At 56.2% G+C, this 21,763-nt stretch overlaps 2 protein-coding genes across 2 annotated transcripts in view; one reads left to right on the forward strand and one right to left on the reverse strand.

The window, feature by feature from the left end:
• LOC127041343 (zinc finger protein 551-like) overlaps positions 1 to 21,763 on the reverse strand; it is an 804,136-nt gene that overhangs the window by 13,351 nt on the left and 769,022 nt on the right. The window lies entirely within an intron of this gene.
• Positions 8,987 to 21,763, forward strand: part of LOC127041337 (translation initiation factor IF-2-like) — a 126,328-nt gene continuing 113,551 nt past the window's right edge. Inside the window, exon 1 of the mRNA XM_050935572.1 lies at positions 8,987 to 10,519. Coding sequence (XP_050791529.1) covers positions 9,070 to 10,470 — 1,401 coding nt within the window. The 5' untranslated portion in view covers positions 8,987 to 9,069 and the 3' untranslated portion in view covers positions 10,471 to 10,519. The remainder of the gene's footprint in view (positions 10,520 to 21,763) is intronic.

Here is a 21,763-nt window from a genome sequence, read left to right on the forward strand (position 1 = left end):
GTCTAGGCAGTGGGATGCCTGTGCCTTTAAGAGCCCAGCCCTGGGAAGCCCATGCTGAGAGGTGCTGCCTGTGGGAGGGGAAATAAAAAAGCCCTCTGCTCCCCCCACCCATGTTTGCAAACACTGCAGTCTCAGCCCACCAGGATAACTGTTACCCCTCGGCCTCTGCCTGTGCCGGGGTTTAACTCTCTGGCAGCGCCAACCTCTGGGCTTAACTCCGGCTCCTTCCCCCCTCCCTGACTTTGCCCTTCAGTCCCTCTCCTAACTCTGCCTCCAGCTGCATGACCCCCTGAATAGTCAATTTCCACCCCCTGCTGAGACCCTGGCCACCCCCTCCTCTGATTTGCCCCCTTTGCCTCTTTTTAATCCCTGTAAAAAGTAGGGGGTGCTGGGTCCCGTTCTCTGGAGGGAGGGCTGGGTGCCTGGCCCCTGCCTGCCCAGTGCTCAAAGTGCCCCATGATCTTGTGGATGTTTGCTGAGTGCTGCAGGGTCACCTGAAGTGGGAGACAGACACGGTTAGGAGGTGATGCAGCCAAGGGTGCCTCACCCAACACTGAGATGCAGCCACCTCTGGGGTGAGTTACACAAGTCAGCAAATGAATTTGGAACAAGAAACACACTGAAAGGACCAAGGCAGCTGCAGGAGGTGGAGAAAACCAGAAAAAGCAGTATCCCTGGATCCCAGGCATGCCCCTCCCCCAGTCCACCCCCTAATCTCCACTCCCCTCCCACATGTGAGGGGAGAACCCAGGAGTCCTGGTCCCCAGCCTTGCCCACCCCCATATTTCGATATGGCTCCATCCAACGGCTGCCCCCACAATTGCAGGGCAGTGCCATGGGGCAGACTGGGGCCTGCCTGTTTGCACAAGACAGGCAATGCCAGTGCTCCAGGATTGGGAGAGAGGATGCTAAGGGAGAAGCAGGCAGCAGACAGCTCCCATGACAGAGCAAGAAATACTAGGGGGTGCTGTGCTGCAAGGAGTGAAGGGGGTTGGCAGGGAATGGGAGGATCTTCCCTCACAGCAGGTGCATCTGTCTCCCTCCCAATTCCTCACCAGCCCTACCCCAGCCCAGGCAAATCCCGGCCCAGCTACCAGGGTTAAATTTGGCCTGGATTCCCCAGCTGCTGGGGATGGGGCCTGGGGCTGGGAAGCATAAGCCTCTACTCCCCCTTCCCCAGACACAGTTGCATGGGCACTGACCAAAGGAGCCTGCAGCACTGCTGCCTAGAGGAAAGTGAGTCACCAGCCAGTGACAAACACATCATGGCTCTCCTCATCCTCATCCTCTTTTCTATATACAACTTGGGGAAGGGAGGTGGGGTAAACTCAGGGCAGTTGCATAGTTAACCTGTGGAACTCCTTGCAAGAGCATGTTGTGAAGGCCAAGACTATAACAGTGTTCAAAAAAGAACTAGAAAAGTTTACAGTGGATAGATCCATCAAGGGCTATTAGCCAGAGTGGGCAGGGATGGTGCCTGTAGCCTCTGTTTGCCAGAAGCTGGGAATGGGCAATAGGGGACGGATCACTTGATGATTCCCTGCTCTGTTCATTCCCTCTGGGGCACCTGGCACTGGCCACTGTCAGAAGACAGGAGGATACTGGGCTAGATGGACTTTGCGTCTGAACCAGTCTGGCCGTTCTTATGTCTCCCTTGGAGCAGCAGTGACACCTCGTGGTCATTCAAGGTAATGCACAGAAGGTGTTTCCCTTGATACAGCAGTGACACCCAGTGATCAGGTGACGTAATGCACAGAGTGTGTTTCCCACCAACCTGGGTAATGCACAGAACATGTTTCTGTGAAAGTAGAATGAATTATATTGTGAAAATAGAAAGGATTAAAGAAATGCTGTCTGTACCTTTAAGCAAAGCTGTTGGAATGCTGCAATCCAGGTGTCAGGAATACAGACAGTAACATAGAACAATTGCACCGTTCAAGGGCAATTGGTGAAGTATTAGCCTTAGATTGATAAGAGTTAGTAAGGAAGTAGGATATGCACGCTGTGCCCCAGGTGAATTTTACTGTTTTGCTTTCTTTGTCCCTTTGTCTAATTCCCGCTCTTTTATCTGTATAACTAAGATAGTTTGTGTCTTGCATGGTGCTCACATTATCTGGGTGTTATTAGCAGAGCGCTGTGCTAATAACACAGAGTGGTCTGAGAAACTGTGAGTCCTGAGTTTAACTCTGACAGGAGCAGCTGTTCCAGCAGGGGCGGGGCGCTGGGTTCCCTCCCCACCTCTGTGAGGGGAATGGGGTGCGGCCGTTCCTGCAGGGGCGGGGCGCTGGGTTCCCTCCCCAGCTCTGCAAGGAGACCGGGGAGCATCTGTTCCTGCGGGGGTGGGGCGCTGGGTTCCCCTCCCAGCTCTGTTAGGGGACAGGGATGTGGTCTTTCCTGCGGGAGTAGGGCATTGAGTTCCTTCCCCAGCTCTGCCTGGGGACTTGGGAGCTGCCATTCCTGCAGGGGCTGGGCTCTGCCTTCCTTCCCCAGCTCTGCCAGGGGACTGCGGAGAGGCCGTTTCTGCGGGGTGTGGGTGCTGGGTTCCCTTCCCAGCTCTGCGAGGTGAATGAGAAGTGGTGGTTCCTGCGGGGGCGAGGTGCTGCCTTCCCTCCCCAGCTCTGCCAGTGGACTGGGGAATGGCCGTTCCTGTGGGGACGGGGCTCAGGGTTCCCTTCCCAGCTCTGCGAGGGGACTGTGGGGCCGCCATTCCAGCAGTGGCGGGGAGCTGCTTTCCCTTCCCAACTTTGCGAGGAGACTAGAGAACGGCCGTTCCTGCGGGGGCGGGACACTGCCTTTTCTTCCTACCTCTGCGAGGGGACTGGGGAGCGGCTGTTCCTGCGGGGGTGTGACGTTATTGATATAAACTCGGACCATATAGAACATGGTTTGCAACCAAGGTCCTTTAATGGCACCAAATGTTATGTAAAGGGGGTCATATAAGGTGTCTAAGACCAGGTCCTGGGTTGCTGGTTATGATTATGCTGTCTGTATGTCTGTATCATTATGTAGCTGAAGTTATGAATATTGGCTGTATACTATCTATCTTTCAAACTTGTGCTGTGTTACTGGGAGAGATCCCAGACAAGTGGGTGTTAGCTCTGCTTAGCCTGCTTGATGGCCCATTAAGGACCATCAGCTACACAATTAACCCATTGAGAGGAGGCAGATACACCTTGTGACTCAGCAGGGTGTGCAGAAACTGGCCCATGTGACTGCAAACTCCATTTTGCTGTAATTTTCCACAGTAAGAACAAACAAGTGTTCTTACACCTGGAAAAGTCTATATAAGGCTGATGCCTCATCTCCATCTTGTCTTCAAGCCTGCTTCTTACCTCTGGAGGGACCTTGCTACAAGCTGAAGCTCTACACAAGGGACTGATGACCCATGCCAGTGGGGGATGTTCTCCAGAGACTGGATTTAAACCTGCAGTTTACTCCATCACTGCTACAAGCCTAAACTAAGAACTTTGCCATCACTGTATGGAATTGATTCCATTTAACCAATTCTAGCTCTCCTCTCTATCTTTTTCCTTTTATGAATAAACCTTTAGTTTTTAGATTCTAAAGGATTGGCAACAGCGTGATTTGTGGGTAATATCTGATGTGTATATTGACCTGGGTCTGGGGCTTGCTCCTTTGGGATCGAGAGAACCTTTTTCTTTTACTGGGGTGTTGGTTTTCATAACCATTCATCCCCAGCACGGGTGGCACTGGTGGTGATACTGCGAGACGGGAGTGTCTAAGGAAATTGCTTATGTGATTTGTGGTTAGCCAGTGGGGTGAAACCAAAGTCATTTTTGTCTGACTGGTTTGATTTGCCTTAGAGGTGGGAAAACCCCAGCCTAGGGCTGTAACTGCCCTGTTTGAGCAATTGGTCCTGAACTGGCCCTCTCACTTGGGTCCCCCCAGAACCGCATCGTCACAGGGGGCGGGGTGATGTTTTCGCTCCTCAGCTCTGCGAGGGGACTGGGGAGAGGCCGTTCCTGCGGGGGCGGGGAGCTGGGTTCCCTCCCCAGCTCTGCCAGGGGACTGAGGAGCGGCCGTTCCTGCGGGGTCGGGGAGCTGGGTTCCCTCCCCAGCTCTGCGAGGGGCTTGGGGAGTGGCAGTTCCAGCGGGGGTGGGGCGCTGGCTTCCCTCCTGTCATAAACAGATGGTTAAGGGTTAATGTCTCTTTTACCTGTAAAGGGAAGAAGCTCAGTGAACCTGGCTGACACCTGACCAGAGGACCAGTCTGGGGACAAGATACTTTCAAATCTTGGTTCAGGGAAGTCTTTGTTGTGCTATTTGTTTTGTTCTTTTTTCGCACTTGGGGCAAAGAGGGATCAGACGTGCAACTAGGTTTTCTCCAATCTTTCTGAATCAGTCTCTCATGTTTCAAAGTAGTAGGTATAGCCAGGAAACGTGGATTAGTCTTATGTTTGTTTTCTTAACTTGTAAATGTGTCTTTTGCTGGAAGGATTTTTACCTCTGTTTGATGTAACTTTGAATCTCAGGCTAAGGGAGCGGGGGAGCTCCCTCTGGGCTATATAAATCTGAATACCCTGTAAAACATTTTCCATCCTGATTTTACAGAGATAATTTTTACCTTTTCTTTCTTTAATTAAAAGCTTTCTATTTTAAGAACATGATTGTTTTTTTCCTTGTTTAAAGACTCAAGGGGATTGGGTCTGAACACACCATAGATTTGGGGGGAAAAAGGACGGGGAGGAAGGTTAATTCCTCTTTGTTTTAAGATCCAAGGAGTTTGGATCAGTGTAGCCTCTCAGGGTAACCCAGGGAGGGGAAAGTCTGGGCAGAAAAAGAGCGGGGAGAAGGCTAATTTCTCCTTGTGTTCAGATCCAAGGGGTTTGGGTCTTCGGTTCCCCAGGGAAGGTTTTGGGGGAACAGGAAGTGTGCCAAACACTATATTTTTGGCTGGTGGCAGCGTGCCAAATTTAAGCTGGTAATTGAGATTAAACGTGATCATGCAGGTCCCCGCTTTTTGGACGCTAAAGTTCAAAGTGGGGAAAGAACCTTGATACCCCCAAAATGGACCCTGCCTGGGCGGACTCGCTGTGGGAAGTGCACGGAGGGTCAGAGGATGCTGAATGCTCCAAGGTCCCAGGAGGTAAAGACTTGTGAGCTTCTTTCCCTAAAAACTTCTGCTCCAAGGGAGAGGAGGCTCCTCAAAGTCCTGACTGGTTTTGTGGGGAGCAGTTCCAGAGCATCGCCCAGGGTCTCTGTGACAACTGGTGGCAGAGGTGGGATGTACTGCACCCCATGAATGGCGCTGCTTGCAGTAAGTGACTGGGGAGCAGTAAAACAAAGGAGGGATAATGATAACCAGGCGTGCTGAAGGCTCAGAGAGGGACGGTTTCAGGGAGCGGTTAACCTCTGGGAGTGTGTGACCAGCGAGAAGGACTGTTGGAGTAACAGGGTCCCCCTGAGGAGTGCAGCGGACAGTCTCGGGGCGGACGAGCTTGCCACTCTGCCCTGGGAGAGAGGATTTTTGCAGTAGCAGGGCTCCCCTGGGGATGGGAGGAGCAGTCCCAGGGGCGGAGGAGTCTGCAGCTCGACCCTGGCAAAAAGGTGGTGACCACAAGAAGGGCTGGCACACCAGGGGTTCTTCCTGGAGACCATGGGGAAGCCAAGAGCACACAGGCCTGTCAGTCCAGAGCCACTTGGGAATGGTGAGGTGATGGCCTATCACCATCTCCTTGAAAAGGACATTGTGATCCTGTGCACAAAGAGAGGGTTATGCATGGGGAAGTTCACCAAGGCCCAGTTAATCGTGAGTGGGAGGAGAAAGACACGTCTGAGGAGCAGATTCCTGACCCAGATGGGGCTACAAAAGGATCTGGGAGCAGCTGGAGCAGCAGCCAGACATCCCCGAGAGTCTGGTCTCCAAACAGATGATGGTTTTCACGATCGGGTTCCCCATCAGGGGATCGAAGACATATGGGACGGGAGCAGAGCCTGAGAGTGCGAGAGGATCATGAGAGCAAGAGCCTGAGGAAAAGCTGCAGGAGAAAGAGCAGTAGCATGGACTGGGGATGGTGGAGCAGAGAGACATAGGGGGCTGCCCAAGGGTCAGTGGGGAAACATGCATGAGGTGGCAAGACCCTGGGACAGAGAGAACTGTGGTGGTGCAGTCGCAGATACTGAGGGGCTGTGGGACCTGGGTGAAGCCCCCCAGGGTGAAGCCCCCCATCCTGCATATGGCCTGGATCCCTGTGCAGACCCAGGAGGGGTCTGGCTGGTTGGTTGTTGGGGTTGTCCAGGATATTGGCTGGGAGGTGACTGTGTCTCTTTGGGACAGGATCCAGGCCCTGCTCCTGTAACGGACGAGGATTTGAATTCAAATCCAGGGAACCAATTGGGTAAGACGGAAATGATCTGTGAAAATGCAAATGACGTGGCTGGCAGGGGGAGGGGCTGCTGGGCTCAGGATACCTGCCTACCTGTAACCAGCCCCCTGGGGCTGAGTGGGAGGGAGAGATGCTCCCCACCCCCCCTGCACACCGGAGAGGGGGCTCACGCTGGCTCTGAGGCTGTGACCAAAGCAAGGAGCTCGCTGCCTGCCCCCACTCGAACCGCCACTCCCCAGGCCCCTGGTGGAGCTGGAAAGGGAACCTAGCGCCCTGCCCCCACAGGAAAGACCGCGTCCCAGTCCCCTCTCAGAGCTGGGAGGGGAACCCAGCGCACCAGCCCCACACTCACTGGAACGGCCACTCCCAAGTCTCCTGGCAGAGCTCTGGAGGGAACCCAGCGCCCCGCCCCCACAGGAACAGCCGCTTCACATTCCCCTTGCAGACCTGGAGAGGGAAGGCAGCGCCCCTCCCCCGCAGGTTTGCACACGGGCCATGGCCATGGCCAGGAGCGCAGCGCGGAAGCTGCTCCAGCCCTGCAGCCTGCGGGGCAGCGCACTGGGGCTGGGGGCAGCACGGAGCAGGCAGGGCCCAGGTGGGCGGGGGGCGGAGACACAAGTGGGGCGGACACGCTCCTGCCAGGAGCTGCCTGATTCACCCCTTGCCCGGGAGCTGCAGGAGGGGCCCGGATCATGGCTCGGCTGCAGAGCTCAGAGCCCAGGCTGGGCCCAGGAGTGAGAGGATGGGGGAGCTGGGGGTGTAGTGGAGGTTGGAGCCGAGAATTGGTTGGAGATGAGGTTGTGCCACTTCCGCTTGGCAGCAGGTGGGGCCCTCTGGCTTTTTGTTTTTGCTCCACCCCCTCCGTCCCAATATTTCATCTTGACATCTGGTCACCCTAGCCTGATATGAAGGGGGATGTCTGGACCAAGGGGCCAGGGACTGGCCTTTGCTAGAGAAACCACTGTCAAGTTTTAGCCAATTAGGACAAGTCAGCAAATAAGAACAACCTCAGGTATCAGTAACTGCTACAGGTTGCAAATTCCTACATGCAGCAGTTTCTGGCACTACACCTGCACAGCTCTGCTCCCCGGCTCTTCTCGGGCTCCTGCTCTCTCCTTAGCTCTGCCCCACTCTCGCCCAGGCAGTTCCAGCTCACATGGAGGATGGGACCCCCTGGCCTGGTGACTCTCTCATTACACTGCCTGGCCTGTCAGAGTGGCTAACTTGGAGCTTTGGCCTCTCCCCATTGTCCCTGGGGACTGTCAGTCTCAGGGTCCTGATTTCCCATTAATCCTTCCCCCTTCTATTGGTGCTGGGAACTAGCCAACCAACGCCCCCCCCCCCCACACACACACTAAGTTTTAGTAAAGGGCCAAGAGCCCCCTTACACAAGCCAGCCCCATGAGGGTCACCGATGTGCAGAGAAGGCAGCACAAGCTGGTCCCATGGTGTAATGGGCAGCACTCAGGACTCTGAATCCTGTAATATGAGTTCAAATCTCAGTGTGACCTTGTGTTGGCTTGTGATCATAGGCGACAGGTTATATACATTTGCGGTGCTCGGGCTCCAGGAATATTCAGGGCTGGGGGCCCTGCTCCAGCAATATTTGGAAATGGGTCTTTTCCCCTGGCCCTGCCTGGATTGTGCCTGGCCCCTGTCTGCCATGTCCCCCGCTGCCGCGGTGCGTTCCTACCTGACGAAAAGCAGTGTGCGCCTGTCCCCTGCCTGCTCCTGCTGCTGGAGTAGAGGGATTCTGGGCAGAACTGCTGTCTGCTTCCGCTGGGGTCCTAGTGCCCACCCACCACTAATGGCAAGGCAGGCTGCCCTCAGCCCCAACCCTAATCCCTCTGCACCCTGATCCTTCGCCCTGAACCCCCTCCTGCATCATGAACCCCTCAGCCCTGCACTCCCTCCTATCCCCAAACTCCCTCCCAGAGGGTGCACGCCCTCCTCCTTCCCAGAGCCTGCACCTCTCATCCCTTCCTACAACCCCACCCCCTGCCCCAGCCTGGAGCCTACACCCAGCACCCAAACTCCATCCCAAAGCCTGCACCCCTCCTGCACCCTAATCCCCAGACCTCCCCCCCACACCCTTTCCCAGAGCCTTAGGCAAGTGGGGGTGGAGTTTGGGGCGCAGAGTTGGGGGGTGGGTTCTGGGCACCACCAAAATTTCTACAAACTTGCCACCCATGCTTGTGGTAAAGCCCCAGAGCTCAATTTCCCTGTCTCCAGCTGTGTAAGAATGAATCTTTCCCCTCCTGCTGGGTGACTTACACCTCCTAGAGCCAGGTCTTTGGCTGGGGTGGCCACAATGGGTTAGGGCTCTATAACTTGCTACCCTGATAGTTGGGATTCTTGCTGCTGCACCTGATGTTCACAAGCTTGGCCCTTGTGCTTCCTAGCACACTTTTCCTCTGGCCCACATGGCGCTTGAAGAAAGGAGTGACAGGGCTGGGATTAATAGTCAGGGCTTGGCAGGAGGGAGGAAGAGTCCCAGGCTGGAGCCCCACACACCTTCCCTCCTCCATGCACCTAGAGCAGAGGCAGCCCAGCTCTGTCCGCTGGATACCTCAGCAGAGTAGGTGAGTTCATGTAAATAGAGGCCATGTCTACATCTAAAGTTTTGCAGCGCTGGTTGTTACAGCTGTATTAGTACAGCTGTATAGGGCCAGCGCTGCAGAGTGGCCACACTTACAGCAACCAGCGCTGCAAGTGGTGTTAGATGTGGCCACACTGCAGCGCTGTTGGGCGGCTTCAAGGGGGGTTCCGGGAACGCGAGAGCAAACCGGGAAAGGAGACCCGCTTCGCCGCGGTTTGCTCTCTCGTTCCCGGAGCCACCCAGCAAACCGCAGGGAAGGAGACCTGCTTGCTCGGGGCTCCGGGAACGAGAGAGCAAACCGGGAAAGGAGACCCGCTTCGCCGCGGTTTGCTCTCTCGTTCCCGGAGCCACCCAGCAAACCGCAGGGAAGGAGACCTGCTTGCTCGGGGCTCCGGGAACGAGAGAGCAAACCGGGAAAGGAGACCCGCTTCGCCGCGGTTTGCTCTCTCGTTCCCGGAGCCACCCAGCAAACCGCAGGGAAGGAGACCTGCTTGCTCGGGGCTCCGGGAACGAGAGAGCAAACCGGGAAAGGAGACCCGCTTCGCCGCGGTTTGCTCTCTCGTTCCCGGAGCCACCCAGCAAACCGCAGGGAAGGAGACCTGCTTGCTCGGGGCTCCGGGAACGAGAGAGCAAACCGGGAAAGGAGACCCGCTTCGCCGCGGTTTGCTCTCTCGTTCCCGGAGCCACCCAGCAAACCGCAGGGAAGGAGACCTGCTTGCTCGGGGCTCCGGGAACGAGAGAGCAAACCGGGAAAGGAGACCCGCTTCGCCGCGGTTTGCTCTCTCGTTCCCGGAGCCACCCAGCAAACCGCAGGGAAGGAGACCTGCTTGCTCGGGGCTCCGGGAACGAGAGAGCAAACCGGGAAAGGAGACCCGCTTCGCCGCGGTTTGCTCTCTCGTTCCCGGAGCCACCCAGCAAACCGCAGGGAAGGAGACCTGCTTGCTCGGGGCTCCGGGAACGAGAGAGCAAACCGGGAAAGGAGACCCGCTTCGCCGCGGTTTGCTCTCTCGTTCCCGGAGCCACCCAGCAAACCGCAGGGAAGGAGACCTGCTTGCTCGGGGCTCCGGGAACGAGAGAGCAAACCGGGAAAGGAGACCCGCTTCGCCGCGGTTTGCTCTCTCGTTCCCGGAGCCACCCAGCAAACCGCAGGGAAGGAGACCTGCTTGCTCGGGGCTCCGGGAACGAGAGAGCAAACCGGGAAAGGAGACCCGCTCCGCGGTTTGCTCTCGCGTTCCCGGAGCCACCCAGCAAACCGCAGGGAAGGAGACCTGCTTGCTCTGGGCTCCGGGAACGAGAGAGCAAACCGGGAAAGGAGACCAGCTTGATTACCAGAGGCTTCCTCCTTCCACGGAGGTCAAGAAAAGCGCTGGTAAGTGTCTACATTGGATTACCAGCGCTGGATCACCAGCGCTGGATCCTCTACACCCGAGACAAAACGGGAGTACGGCCAGCGCTGCAAACAGGGAGTTGCAGCGCTGGTGGTGCCCTGCAGATGTGTACACCTTCAAAGTTGCAGCGCTGTAACTCCCTCACCAGCGCTGCAACTTTCTGATGTAGACAAGCCCACAGTCTGGTCCCAAAGCCTCCTCCCAACCCTGGTCATCAGTAGCTGCCAGGGGAGAGCTCATTCACACCTCGCTTACAAATTATGATTTGAAATTCTAAGGTTGGCCAACACTGCCGAAGCCAAAGCACCGACATTGTCAGCAAACACAACAGCTGGGTGAGGAAACCCGGCTTTGTCCAGACTTTCTAAACCTATTTTACTTTCTCAGGTACAAGTAGTTTTCATACATTGTATCTGCTTTTAAAGTGTGTGTTAACGTTTCAATTTCCATTCAAATTTGCAACCAATGGAAGCAACATTGGCAGCGCTGCATGTAACTACCTGACAACTGAGGGAGGGGGTGTTGGGGAAATTCAGGGAAGGGGGTGCACAACCCCCTGGCTGGGGGGCATATAAGGAATGCCCAGTTTCACTGAATTGAGTCTCCTACTGCAGCACCTCAGTAGGTTACATCAGAGAGGAGCTGCAGTGTCTAGGCAGTGGGATGCCTGTGCCTTTAAGAGCCCAGCCCTAGAAAGCCCATGCTGAGAGGTACTGCCTGTGAGAGGGGAAATAAAAAAGCCCTCTACTCCCCCCATCCATGTTTGCAAACACTGGAGTCTCAGCCCACCAGGATAACTGTTACCCCTCTGCCCCTGCCTGTACCAGGGTTTAACCCTCTGGCAGCGCCTCCCTCTGGGCTTAACTCTGGCTCCTTCCCCCCTCCCTGACTTTGCCCTTCAGTCCCTCTCCTAACTCTGCCTCCACTGCATGACCCCCCGACCAGTCAATTTCCACCCCCTGCTCAGAACCTGGCCACCCACTCCTCTGATTTACCCTCCTTTGCCTCTTTTTAATCCCTGTAAAAAGTAGGGGGTGCTGGGTCCCATTCTCTGGAGGGAGGGCTGGGCGCCTGGCCCCTGCCTGCCCAATGCTCAAAGTGCCCTATGATCTTGTGGATGTTTGCCGAGTGCTGCAGGGTCACCTGAAGGGGGAGAGAGACGCAGTTAGGAGGTGATGCAGCCAAGGGTGCCTCACCCAACACTGAGATGCAGCCACTTCTGGGGTGAGTTACACAAGTCAGCAAATGAATTTGGAACAAGAAATGCACTGAGAGGACCTGCTGCAGGAGGTGGAGAAAACCAGAAAAAGCAGTATCCCTGGATCCCAGCCCTGCCCCTCCCCCACTCTACCCCCTAACCTCCACTCCCCTCCGACATGTGAGGGGAGAACCCAGGAGTCCTGGTCCCCAGCCTTGCCCACCCCCATATTTCGATATGGCTCCATTCAACAGCTGCCCCCACAATTGTAGGGCAGTGCCATGGGGCACACCGGGGGCTGCCTGTTTGCACAGGACGGGCGATGCCAGTGCTCCGGAGGGGGAGAGATGATGCTAAGGGAGAAGCAGTCAGCAGACAGCTCCCATGACAGAGAAAGAAATGCTAGGAGGTGCTGTGCTGCAAGGAGTGAAGGAGGTTGGCAGGGAATGGGAGGATCTTCCCTCACAGCAGGTGTGTCTGTCTCCCTCCCAATTCTTCCCCAGCCCTACCCCAGCCCAGGCTAATCCCGGTCCAGCTACCAGGGTTATATTTGGCCTGGATTCCCCAGCTGCTGGGGATGGGGTCTGGGGCTGGGAAGCATAAGCCTCTACTCCCCCTTCCCCAGACACGGTTGCATGGGCACTGACCAAAGGAGCCTGCAGCACTGCTGTCTAGAGGAAACTGAGGCACCAGCCAGTGACAGACACATCATGGCTCTCCTCATCCTCATCCTCTTTTCTATATACAACTTGGGGACGGGAGGAGGGGTAAACTCAGGGCAGTTGCATAGTTAACGTGTGGAACTCCTTGCAAGAGCATGTTGTGAAGGCCAAGACTATAACAGGGTTCAAAAAAGAACTAGAAATGTTTATGGTGGATAGAACTATCAAGAGCTATTAGCCAGGGTGGGCAGGGATGGTGCCTGTAGCCTCTGTTTGCCAGAAGCTGGGAATGGGCAATAGGGGATGGATCACTTGATGATTCCCTGCTCTGTTCATTCCCTCTGGGGCACCTGGCACTGGCCACTGTCAGAAGACAGGAGGATACTGGGCTAGATGGACTTTGTGTCTGAACCAGTCTGGCCGTTCTTATGTCTCCCTTGGCGCAGCAGTGACACCTAGTGGGCAGTCAGAGTAATGCACAGAGTATGTTACCCTTGGAGCAGCAGTGACACCTCGTGGTCATTCAGGGTAATGCACAGAAGGTGTTTCCCTTGATACAGCAGCGACACCCAGTGATCAGGTGACGTAATGCACAGCATGTGTCTGCCCTCTACGAGCAGTGACACCCACGAACCAGTCACCGTAATGCACAGAGTGTGTTTCCCACCAAGCTGGGTAATGCACAGAGCATGTTTCTGTGAAAGTAGAATGAATTATATTGTGAAAATAGAAAGGATTAAAGAAATGCTGTCTGTACCTTTAAGCAAAATTGTTGGAATGCTGCAATCCAGGTGTCAGGAATACAGACATTAACATAGAACAATTGCACCGTTCAAGGGCAATTGGTGAAGTATTAGCCTTAGATGGATAAGAGTTAGTAAGGAAGTAGGATATGCACGCTGTGCCCCAGGTGAATTTTACTGTTTTGCTTTCTTTGTCCCTTTGTCTAATTCCCGCTCTTTTATCTGTTTAAATAAGATAGTTTGTATCTTGCATGGTGCTCACATTATCTGGGTGTTATTAGCAGAGCGCTGTGCTAATAACACAGAGTGGTCTGAGAAACTGTGAGTCCTGAGTTTAACTGTGACAGGAGCAGCCGTTCCAGCAGGGGCGGGGCGCTGGGTTCCCTCCCCACCTCTGTGAGGGGAATGGGGTGCAGCCGTTCCTGCGGGGGTGGGGCGCTGGGTTCCCCTCCCAGCTCTGTTAGGGTACTGGGACGCAGTCTGTCCTGCGGGAGTAGGGTGTTGAGTTCCCTCCCCAGCTCTGCATGGGGACGTGGGAGCAGCCGTTCCAGCGGGGGTAGGGCACTTCCTTCCCTCCCTGGCTCTGCGAGGGGACTGGGGAGCGGCCGTTCCTGCGGGGGCTGGGCTCTGCCTTCCCTCCCCAGCTCTGCCAGGGGACTGTGGAGAGGCCGTTTCTGCTGGGTGTGGGCGCTGGGTTCCCTTCCCAGCTCTGCGAGGTGAATGAGGAGTGGTGGTTCCTGCGGGGGCGGGGTGCTGCCTACCCTCCCCAGCTCTGTGAGGGGTCTGTGGGGCTGCCGCTCCCGCGGGGACGTGCACTGCGTTCCCTCCCGAGATCTGCGAGGGGATTGGGGAGAGGCCATTCCAGTTGGGGGCGGGGCGCTGGGTTCCCTCCCCAGCTCTTTGAGAGAAATGGGGAGCGGCCATTCCTGCGGGGGCGGGGCACTGCCTTCTCTCCCCACCTCTCCGAGGGGACTGGGGAGCTGCCGTTCCTGAGGGGGCAGCACGCTAGGTTCCCTCCCCAGCTCTGCGAGGGGAATGGGGAGCGGCCGTTGCTGCGTGGGTGGGGTGCTGCCTTCCCTCCCCAGCTCTGCCAGGGGACTGGGGAACGGCCGTTCCTGTGGGGACGGGGCTCTGGGTTCCCTCCCCAGCTCTGCAAGGGGACTGTGGGGCCGCCATTCCAGCAGTGGCAGGAACCTGTAAAGGGTTAAGAAGCTCAGTGAACCTGGCTGACACCTGACCAGAGGACCAATCTGGGGACAAGATACTTTCAAATCTCGGTGGAGGAAAGTCTTTGTTGTGCTGTTTGTTTTGTTCTTTGTTTGCTCTTGGGGCTAAGAGGGACCAGACGTGCAACCAGGTTTTCTCCAATCTTTCTGAATCAGTCTCTCATGTTTCAAAGTAGTAAGAATAGCCAGGAAATGTGGATCAATCTTATGTTTGTTTTCTTTACTTGTAAATGTGTCTTTTGCTGGAAGGATTTTTACCTCTGTTTGCTGTAACTTTGAATCTCAGGCTAAGGGGGCAGGGAGGTCCCTCTAGGCTATATAAATCTGAATACCCTGTAAAACATTTTCCATCCTGATTTTACAGAGATAATTTTTACCTTTTCTTTCTTTAATTAAAAGCTTTCTTTTTTAAGAACATGATTGTTTTTTTCCTTGTTTAAAGACTCAAGGGGATTGGGTCTGAACACATCAGAGATTGGGGGGGGGGAAAAGATGGGGGGAAGGTTAATTCCTCTTTGTTTTAAGATCCAAGGAGTTTGGATCAGTGTAGCCTCTCAGGGTAACCCAGAGAGGGGAAAATCTGGGCAGAAAAAGAGAGGGGAGAAGGCTAATTTCTCCTTGTGTTCAGATCCAAGGGGTTTCGGTCTCGGGTTCCCCAGGGAAGGTTTTGGGGGAACAGGAAGTGTGCCAAACACTGTATTTTTGGCTGGTGGCAGCGTACCAAATTTAAGCTGGTAATTGAGATTAAAAGTGATCATGCAGGTCCCCACTTTTTGGACACTAAAGTTCAAAGTGGGGAAAGAACCTTGATACCCCCAAAATGGACCCTGCCTGGGTGGACTCACTGTGGGAAGCACACGGAGGGTCAGAGGATGCTGAATGCTCCAAGGACCCAGGAGGTAAAGACTTGTGAGCTTCTTTCCCTAAAAACTTCTGCTCCAAGGGAGAGGAGGCTCCTCAAAGTCCTGACTGGTTTTGTGGGGAGCAGTTCCAGGGCATCGCCCAGGGTCTCTGTGACAACTGGTGGCAGAGGTGGGATGTACTGCACCATGTGAATGGCGCTGCTTGCAGTAAGTGACTGGGGAGCAGTAAAACAAAGGAGGGATAATGAGAACCAGGCGTGTTGAAGGCTCAGAGAGGGATGGTTTCAGGGAGCGGTTAACCTCTGGGAGTGTGTGACCAGCGAGAAGGACTGTTGGAGTAACAGGGTCCCCCTGAGGAGTGCAGCGGACAGTCTCGGGGCGGATGAGCTTGCCGCTCTGCCCTGGGAGAGAGGATTTTTGCAGTAGCTGGGTTCCCCTGGGGATGGCAGGAGCAGTCCCAGGGGTGGAGGAGTCAGCAGCTCAACCCTGGCAAAGAGGTGGTGACCACGAGAAGGGCTGGCACACCAGGGGTTCTTCCTGGAAACCACGGGGGAGCCAAGAGCACACAGGCCTGTGAGTCCAGAGCCACTTGGGAACGGTGAAGTGATGGCCTATCACCATCTCCTTGAGAAGGACATTGTGATCCTGCGCACAAAGAGAGGGTTACGCACGGGGAAGTTCACCAAGGCACAGTTAATCGTGAGTGGCAGGAGAAGGACACGTCTGAGGAGCAGATTCCTGTCCCAGATGGGGCTACAAAAGGATCTGGGAGCAGCTGGAGCAGCAGCCAGGCATCCCCGAGAGTCTGGTCTCCAAACAGATGATGGTTTTCACGATCGGGTTCCCCATCAGGGGATCGGAGACGTATGGGATGGGAGCAGAGCCTGAGAGTGCGACAGGATCGTGAGAGCAAGAGCCTGAGGAAAAGCTGCAGGAGAAAAAGCAGCAGCATGGACTGGGGATGGTGGAGCAGATAGACATAGGGGGCTGCCCAGGGGTCAGTGGGGAAACATGCATGAGGTGGCAAGACCCTGGGACAGAGAGAACTGTGGTGGTGCAGCTGCAGATGCTGAGGGGCTGTGGGACCTGGGTGAAGGTCCCCAGGGTGAAGCCCCTCGTCCTGCATATGGCCTGGATCCCTGTGCAGACCCAGGAGGGGTCTGGCTGGCTGGTTGTTGAGGTTCTCCAGGATATTGGCTGGGAAGCCCTGTTGGGAGGTGACAGTGTCTCTTTGGGACAGGATCCAGGCCCTGCTCCTGTAACGGCCGAGGATTTGAATTCAAATCCAGGGAACCAATTGGGTAAGACGGAAATGGTCAGTGAAAATGCAAATAACCTGGCTGGCAGGGGGGAGGGGCTGCTGGGCTCAGGATACCTGCCTACCTGTAACCAGCCCCCTGGGGCTGAGTGGGAGGGAGGGATGCTCCCCACCCCCCCTGCACACCGGAGAGGGGGCTCACGCTGGCTCTGAGGCTGTGACCAAAGCAAGGAGCTCGCTGCCTGCCCCCACTCGAACCGCCACTCCCCAGGCCCCTCCCACAGCTGGGGAGGGAAGCCAGCGCCCTGCCCCCGCTCGAGCGGCCACACCCCACACCCCTCCCAGAGCTGGGGAGGGAAGCCAGCGCCCGACCCTTACTAGAGCCGCCACTCCGCAGGCCCCTCCCAGAGCTGGGGAAGGAAGGCAACACCCCAAGCCCACTCGAACCGTTACTCCCCAGGCACCTTCCAGAGCTGGGGAGGGAAGCCAGCACCCCGCCCCAGCAGGAAAGACTGCGTCCCAGTCCCCTCTCAGAGCTGGGAGAGGAACCCAGTGCCCCGCCCCCGCTGGAACGGCCGCTCCCCAGTCGCCTGATTGAGCTGGGGAGGGAAGCCAGCACCCCACCCCCACTGGAACGGCCACTCCCCAGTCCCCTGGCATAGCTGGGGAGGGCCCCCAGCGCCCCGCCCGCCCAGGAACGGCCGCTGCCCAGTCCCCTCGCAGAGCTGGGAGGGAACCCAGCGCCCCACCCCCGCAGGAACAGCCGCTTCACATTCCCCTTGCAGACCTGGAGAGGGAAGGCAGCGCCCCTCCCCCGCAGGTTTGCACACAGGCCCTGGCCATGGCCGGGAGCGCAGCACGGAAGCTGCTCCAGCCCTGCAGCCTGCTGGGCAGCGCACTGGGGCTGGGGGCAGCACGGAGCAGGCAGGGCCCAGGTGGGCAGGGGGTGGAGACACACGTGGGGCGCACACGCTCCTGCCAGGAGCTGCCTGATTCACCCCCTGCCCGGAAGCTGCAGGAGGGGCCCAGATCATGGCTCGGCTGCAGAGCTTGGAGCCCAGGCTGGGCCCAGGAGCGAGGGGATGGGGGAGCTGGGGGTGTAGCGGGGGTTGGAGCCAAGAGTTGGTTGGAGATGGGGTTGTGCCACTTCCGCTTGGCGGCGGGGGGGCCCTCTGCCTTTTTTTTTGCTCCGCACCCCGCGTCCCAATATTTCATCTTTGACATCTGGTCACCCTAGCCTGATATGAAGGAGGATGTCTGGACCAAGGGGACAGGGACTGGCCTTTGCTAGAGAAACCACTGTCAAGTTTTAGCCAGTTAGGACAAGTCAGCAAATAAGAACAACCTCAGGTATCAGTAACTGCTACAGGTTGCAAATTCCTACATGCAGCAGTTTCTGGCACTACACCTGCACAGCTCTGCTCGGGCTCCTGCTCTCTCCTTAGCTCTGCCCCACTCTCACCCAGGCAGTTCCAGCTCACATGGAGGATGGGACCCCCTGGCCTGGTGACTCTCTCATTACACTGCCTGGCCTGTCAGTGCAGCTAACTTGGAGCTTTGGCCTCTCCCCATTGTCCCTGGGGACTGTCAGTCTCAGGGTCCTGATTTCCCATTGATCCTTCCCCCTTCTATTGGTGCTGGGAACTAGCCAACCAACTCCCCCCCACACACACTAAGTTTTAGTAAAGGGCCAAGAGCCCCCTTACACAAGCCAGCCCCATGAGGGTCACCGATGTGCAGAGAAGGCAGCTTAAGCTGGTCCCATGGTGTAATGGGCAACACTGAGGACTCTGAATCCTGTAATCTGAGTTCAAATCTCAGTGGGACTTTGTGTCGGCTTGTGGTCATAGGCGGCAGGTTATATACATTTGTGGTGCTCGGGCTCCAGGAATATTCAGGGCTGGGGGCCCTGCTCCAGCAATATTTGGAGCTGGGTCTCTTCCCCTGGCCCTGGCCCCTGCCTGGCACCCCTCCCTCTGCTGCGCTGTGTCCCTGCCTGACAAAAAGCAGCATGGGCCTGCCTGCTCCTGCTGCTGGAGTAGAGGTATTTGGGCAGAACTGCTGTCTGCTGCCCCAGGGTCCTAGTGCCTGCCCACCACTAATGGCAAGGCAGGCTGCCCTGAGCCCCCCTGCAGCATGAACCCCCCATCTTCAGCCTCACACCACACCCCAACCCTCTGCCCTAGCCATGAACCCCTCATCTCTCAGCCCCAGCCCTGAGCCCCCTCCTGCATCATGAATCCCTCATCCTCAGCCCTGCACTCCCTCCTATCCCAAACTCCCTCCCAGAGCCTGCACCTCTCACCCCTTCCTACAACCCCACCCCCTGCCCCAGCCTGGAGCCTGCACCGAGCACCCAAACTCCATCCCAAAGCCTGCACCCTGCACCCCTCCTGCACCCTAATCCCCAGCCCCGGATCTGCACCCCAGATGTCCCCCCCAAACCCCCTCCCAGAGCCTTAGGCAGGTGGGGGAGGAGTTTGGGGGGTGGAGTTGGGGGCAGGTTCTGGGTACCACCAAAATTTCTACAAACTTGCCACCCATGTTTGTGGTAAAGCCCCAGAGCTCAACTTCCCTGTCTCCAGCTTTGTATGAGTGAATCTTTCCCCTCCTGCTGGGTGACTCACACCTCCTAGAGCCAGGTCTTTGGCTGGGGTGGCCACAATGGGTTAGGGCTCTAGAACTTGCTACTCTGATAGCTGCTATTCTTGCTGCTGCACCTGATGTTCACAAGCTTGGCCCTTTTGCTTCCTACCACACTTTTCCTCTGGCCCACATGGTGCTTGAAGAAAGGAGTGCCAGGGCTGGGATTAATAGTCAGGGCTTGGCAGGAGGGATGAAGAGTCCCAGGCTGGAGCCCCACACACCTTCCCTTCTCCGGGCACCTAGAGCAGAGGCAGCCCAGCTCTGTCCGCTGGATACATCGGCAGAGTAGGTGAGTTCATGTAAATACAGTCTGGTCCCAAAGCCTCCTCCCAACTCTGGTCATCACTAGCTGCCAGGGGGGAGCTCATTCACACCTCGCTTACAAATCATCATTTGAAATTCTAAGGTTGGCCAACACTGCTGAAGCCAATGCACCGACATTGTCAGCAAACACAACAGCTGGGTGAGGAAACCCGGCTTTGTCCAGACTTTCCAAACCTATTTTACTTTCTCAGGTACAAGTAGTTTTCATACGTTATATCTGCTTTTAAAGTGTGTGTTAACGTTTCAATTTCCATTCAAATTTGCAACCAATGGAACCAACATTGTCAGCGCTGCATGTAACTACCTGACCACCGAGGGAGAGGGTGTTGGGGAAATTCGGGGAAGGGGGTGCACAGCCCCCTGGCTGGGGGGCGTATAGGGAATGCCCAGTTTCACTGAATTGAGTCTCCTACTGCAGCACCTGAGTAGGTTACATCAGAGAGGAGCTGCAGTGTCTAGGCAGTGGGATGCCTGTGCCTTTAAGAGTCCAGCCCTGGGAAGCCCATGCTGAGAGGTGCTGCCTGTGAGAGGGGAAATAAAAAAGCCCTCTGCTCCCCCCACCCATGTTTGCAAACACTGGAGTCTCAGCCCACCGGGATAACTGTTACCCCTCGGCCCCTGCCTGTGCCAGGGTTTAACCCTCTGGCAGCGCCTCCTTCTGGGCTTAACTCTTTCTCTTCCCCCCCTCCCTGACTTTTCCCTTCAGCCCCTCTCCTAACTGTGCCTCCAGCTGCTTGACCCTCCGACCAGTCAATTTCCACCCCCTGCTCAGACCCTGGCCACCCCCTCCTCTGATTTGCCCCCCTTTGCCCCTTTTTAATCCCTGTAAAAAGTAAAGTGTGCTGGGTCCCATTCACTGGAGGGAGGGCTGGGCGCCTGGCCCCTGCCTGCCAAGTGCTCAAAGTGCCCCATGATCTTATGGATATTTGCTTGAGTGCTGCAGGGTCACCCGAAGCGGGAGAGAGGCACGGTTAGGTGGTGATGCAGCCAAGGGTGCCTCACTCAACACTGAAATGCAGCCACCTCTGGGGTGAGTTACACAAGTCAGCAAATGAATTTGGAACAAGAAACACACTGAAAGGACCGAGGCAGCTGCAGGAGGTGGAGAAAACCAGAAAAAGCAGTATCCCTGGATCCCAGCCCTGCGCCTCCCCCCCTCTACCCTCTAACCTCCACTCCCCTCCCACATTTGAGGGGAGAACCCAAGAGTCCTGGTCCCCAGCCTTGCCCACCCCCATATTTTGATATGGCTCCATCCAAGAGTTGCCCCCACAATTGCAGGGTAGTGCCATGGGGCACACCGGGGCCTGCCTATTTGCACAGGATGCGCAATGCCAGTGCCCCAGGGTGGGGAGAGATGATGCTAAGTGAGAAGCAAGCAGTAGACAGCTCCCATGACAGAGAAAAGAAATGCTAGGGGGTGCTATGCTGCAATGAGTGAAGGGGGTTGACAGGGAATGGGAGGATCTTCCCTCACAGCAGGTGTGTCTGTCTCCCTCCCAATTCCTCCCCAGCCCTACCCCAGCCCAGGCTAATCCCGGCCCAGCTGCCAGGGTTAAATTTGGCATGGATTCTCCAGCTGCTGGGGATGGGGCGTGGGGCTAGGAAGCATGAACCTCTACTCCCCCTTCCCCAGACACAGTTGCATAGGCACAGACCAAAGGAGCCTGCAGCACTGCTGGCTAGAGGAAACTGATGCACCAGCCACTGACAGACACATCATGGCTCTCCTCATCCTCATCCTCTTTTCCATATACAACCTGGCCAGGGGACGGGGTGTAAACTCAGGGCAGTTGCATAGTTAACCTGTGGAACTCCTTGCAAGAGCATGTTTGAAGGCCAAGACTATAACAGGGTTCAAAAAAGAACTAGATAAGTTTATGGTGGATAGATCCATCAAGGGCTATTAGCCAGGGTGGGCTGGGATGGTGCCTGTAGCCTCTGTTTGCCAGAAGCTGGGAATGGGCAACAGGGGATGGATCACTTGATGATTCCCTGCTCTGTTCATTCCCTCTGGGGCACCTGACACTGGCCACTGTCAGAAGACAGGAGGATACTGGGCTAGATGGACTTTGCATCTGAACCAGTCTGGCCGTTCTTATGTCTCCCTTGGAGCAGCAGTGACACCCAGTGGGCAGTCAGAGTAATGAACAGAAGGTGTTTCCCTTGGAGCAGCAGTGACACCTCGTGGTCATTCAGGGTAATGCACAGAAGGTGTTTCCCTTGATACAGCAGTGACACCCACTGGTCAGGTGGCATAATGCACAGCATGTGTCTGCCTTCTATGAGCAGTGACACCCACGGACCAATCACGATAAGGCACAGAGTGTGTTTCCCACCAATCTGGCTAAGGCACAGAGCATGTTTCCCATGGAGCAGCAGTGACACCCAGTGACCAGCAGGGGTGGCATCAGACTCTTCTCCTTTAGTGGGGGACTGAGATGGGCTAGACAAAAAAAATTGGGGGACTGTGCCCCCCATCACCTGGCCCCACCCTTCACGGGGGCCG

Source organism: Gopherus flavomarginatus (assembly GCF_025201925.1).
Source record: "Gopherus flavomarginatus isolate rGopFla2 chromosome 13 unlocalized genomic scaffold, rGopFla2.mat.asm SUPER_13_unloc_2, whole genome shotgun sequence".
NCBI lineage: Eukaryota > Metazoa > Chordata > Testudines > Testudinidae > Gopherus > Gopherus flavomarginatus.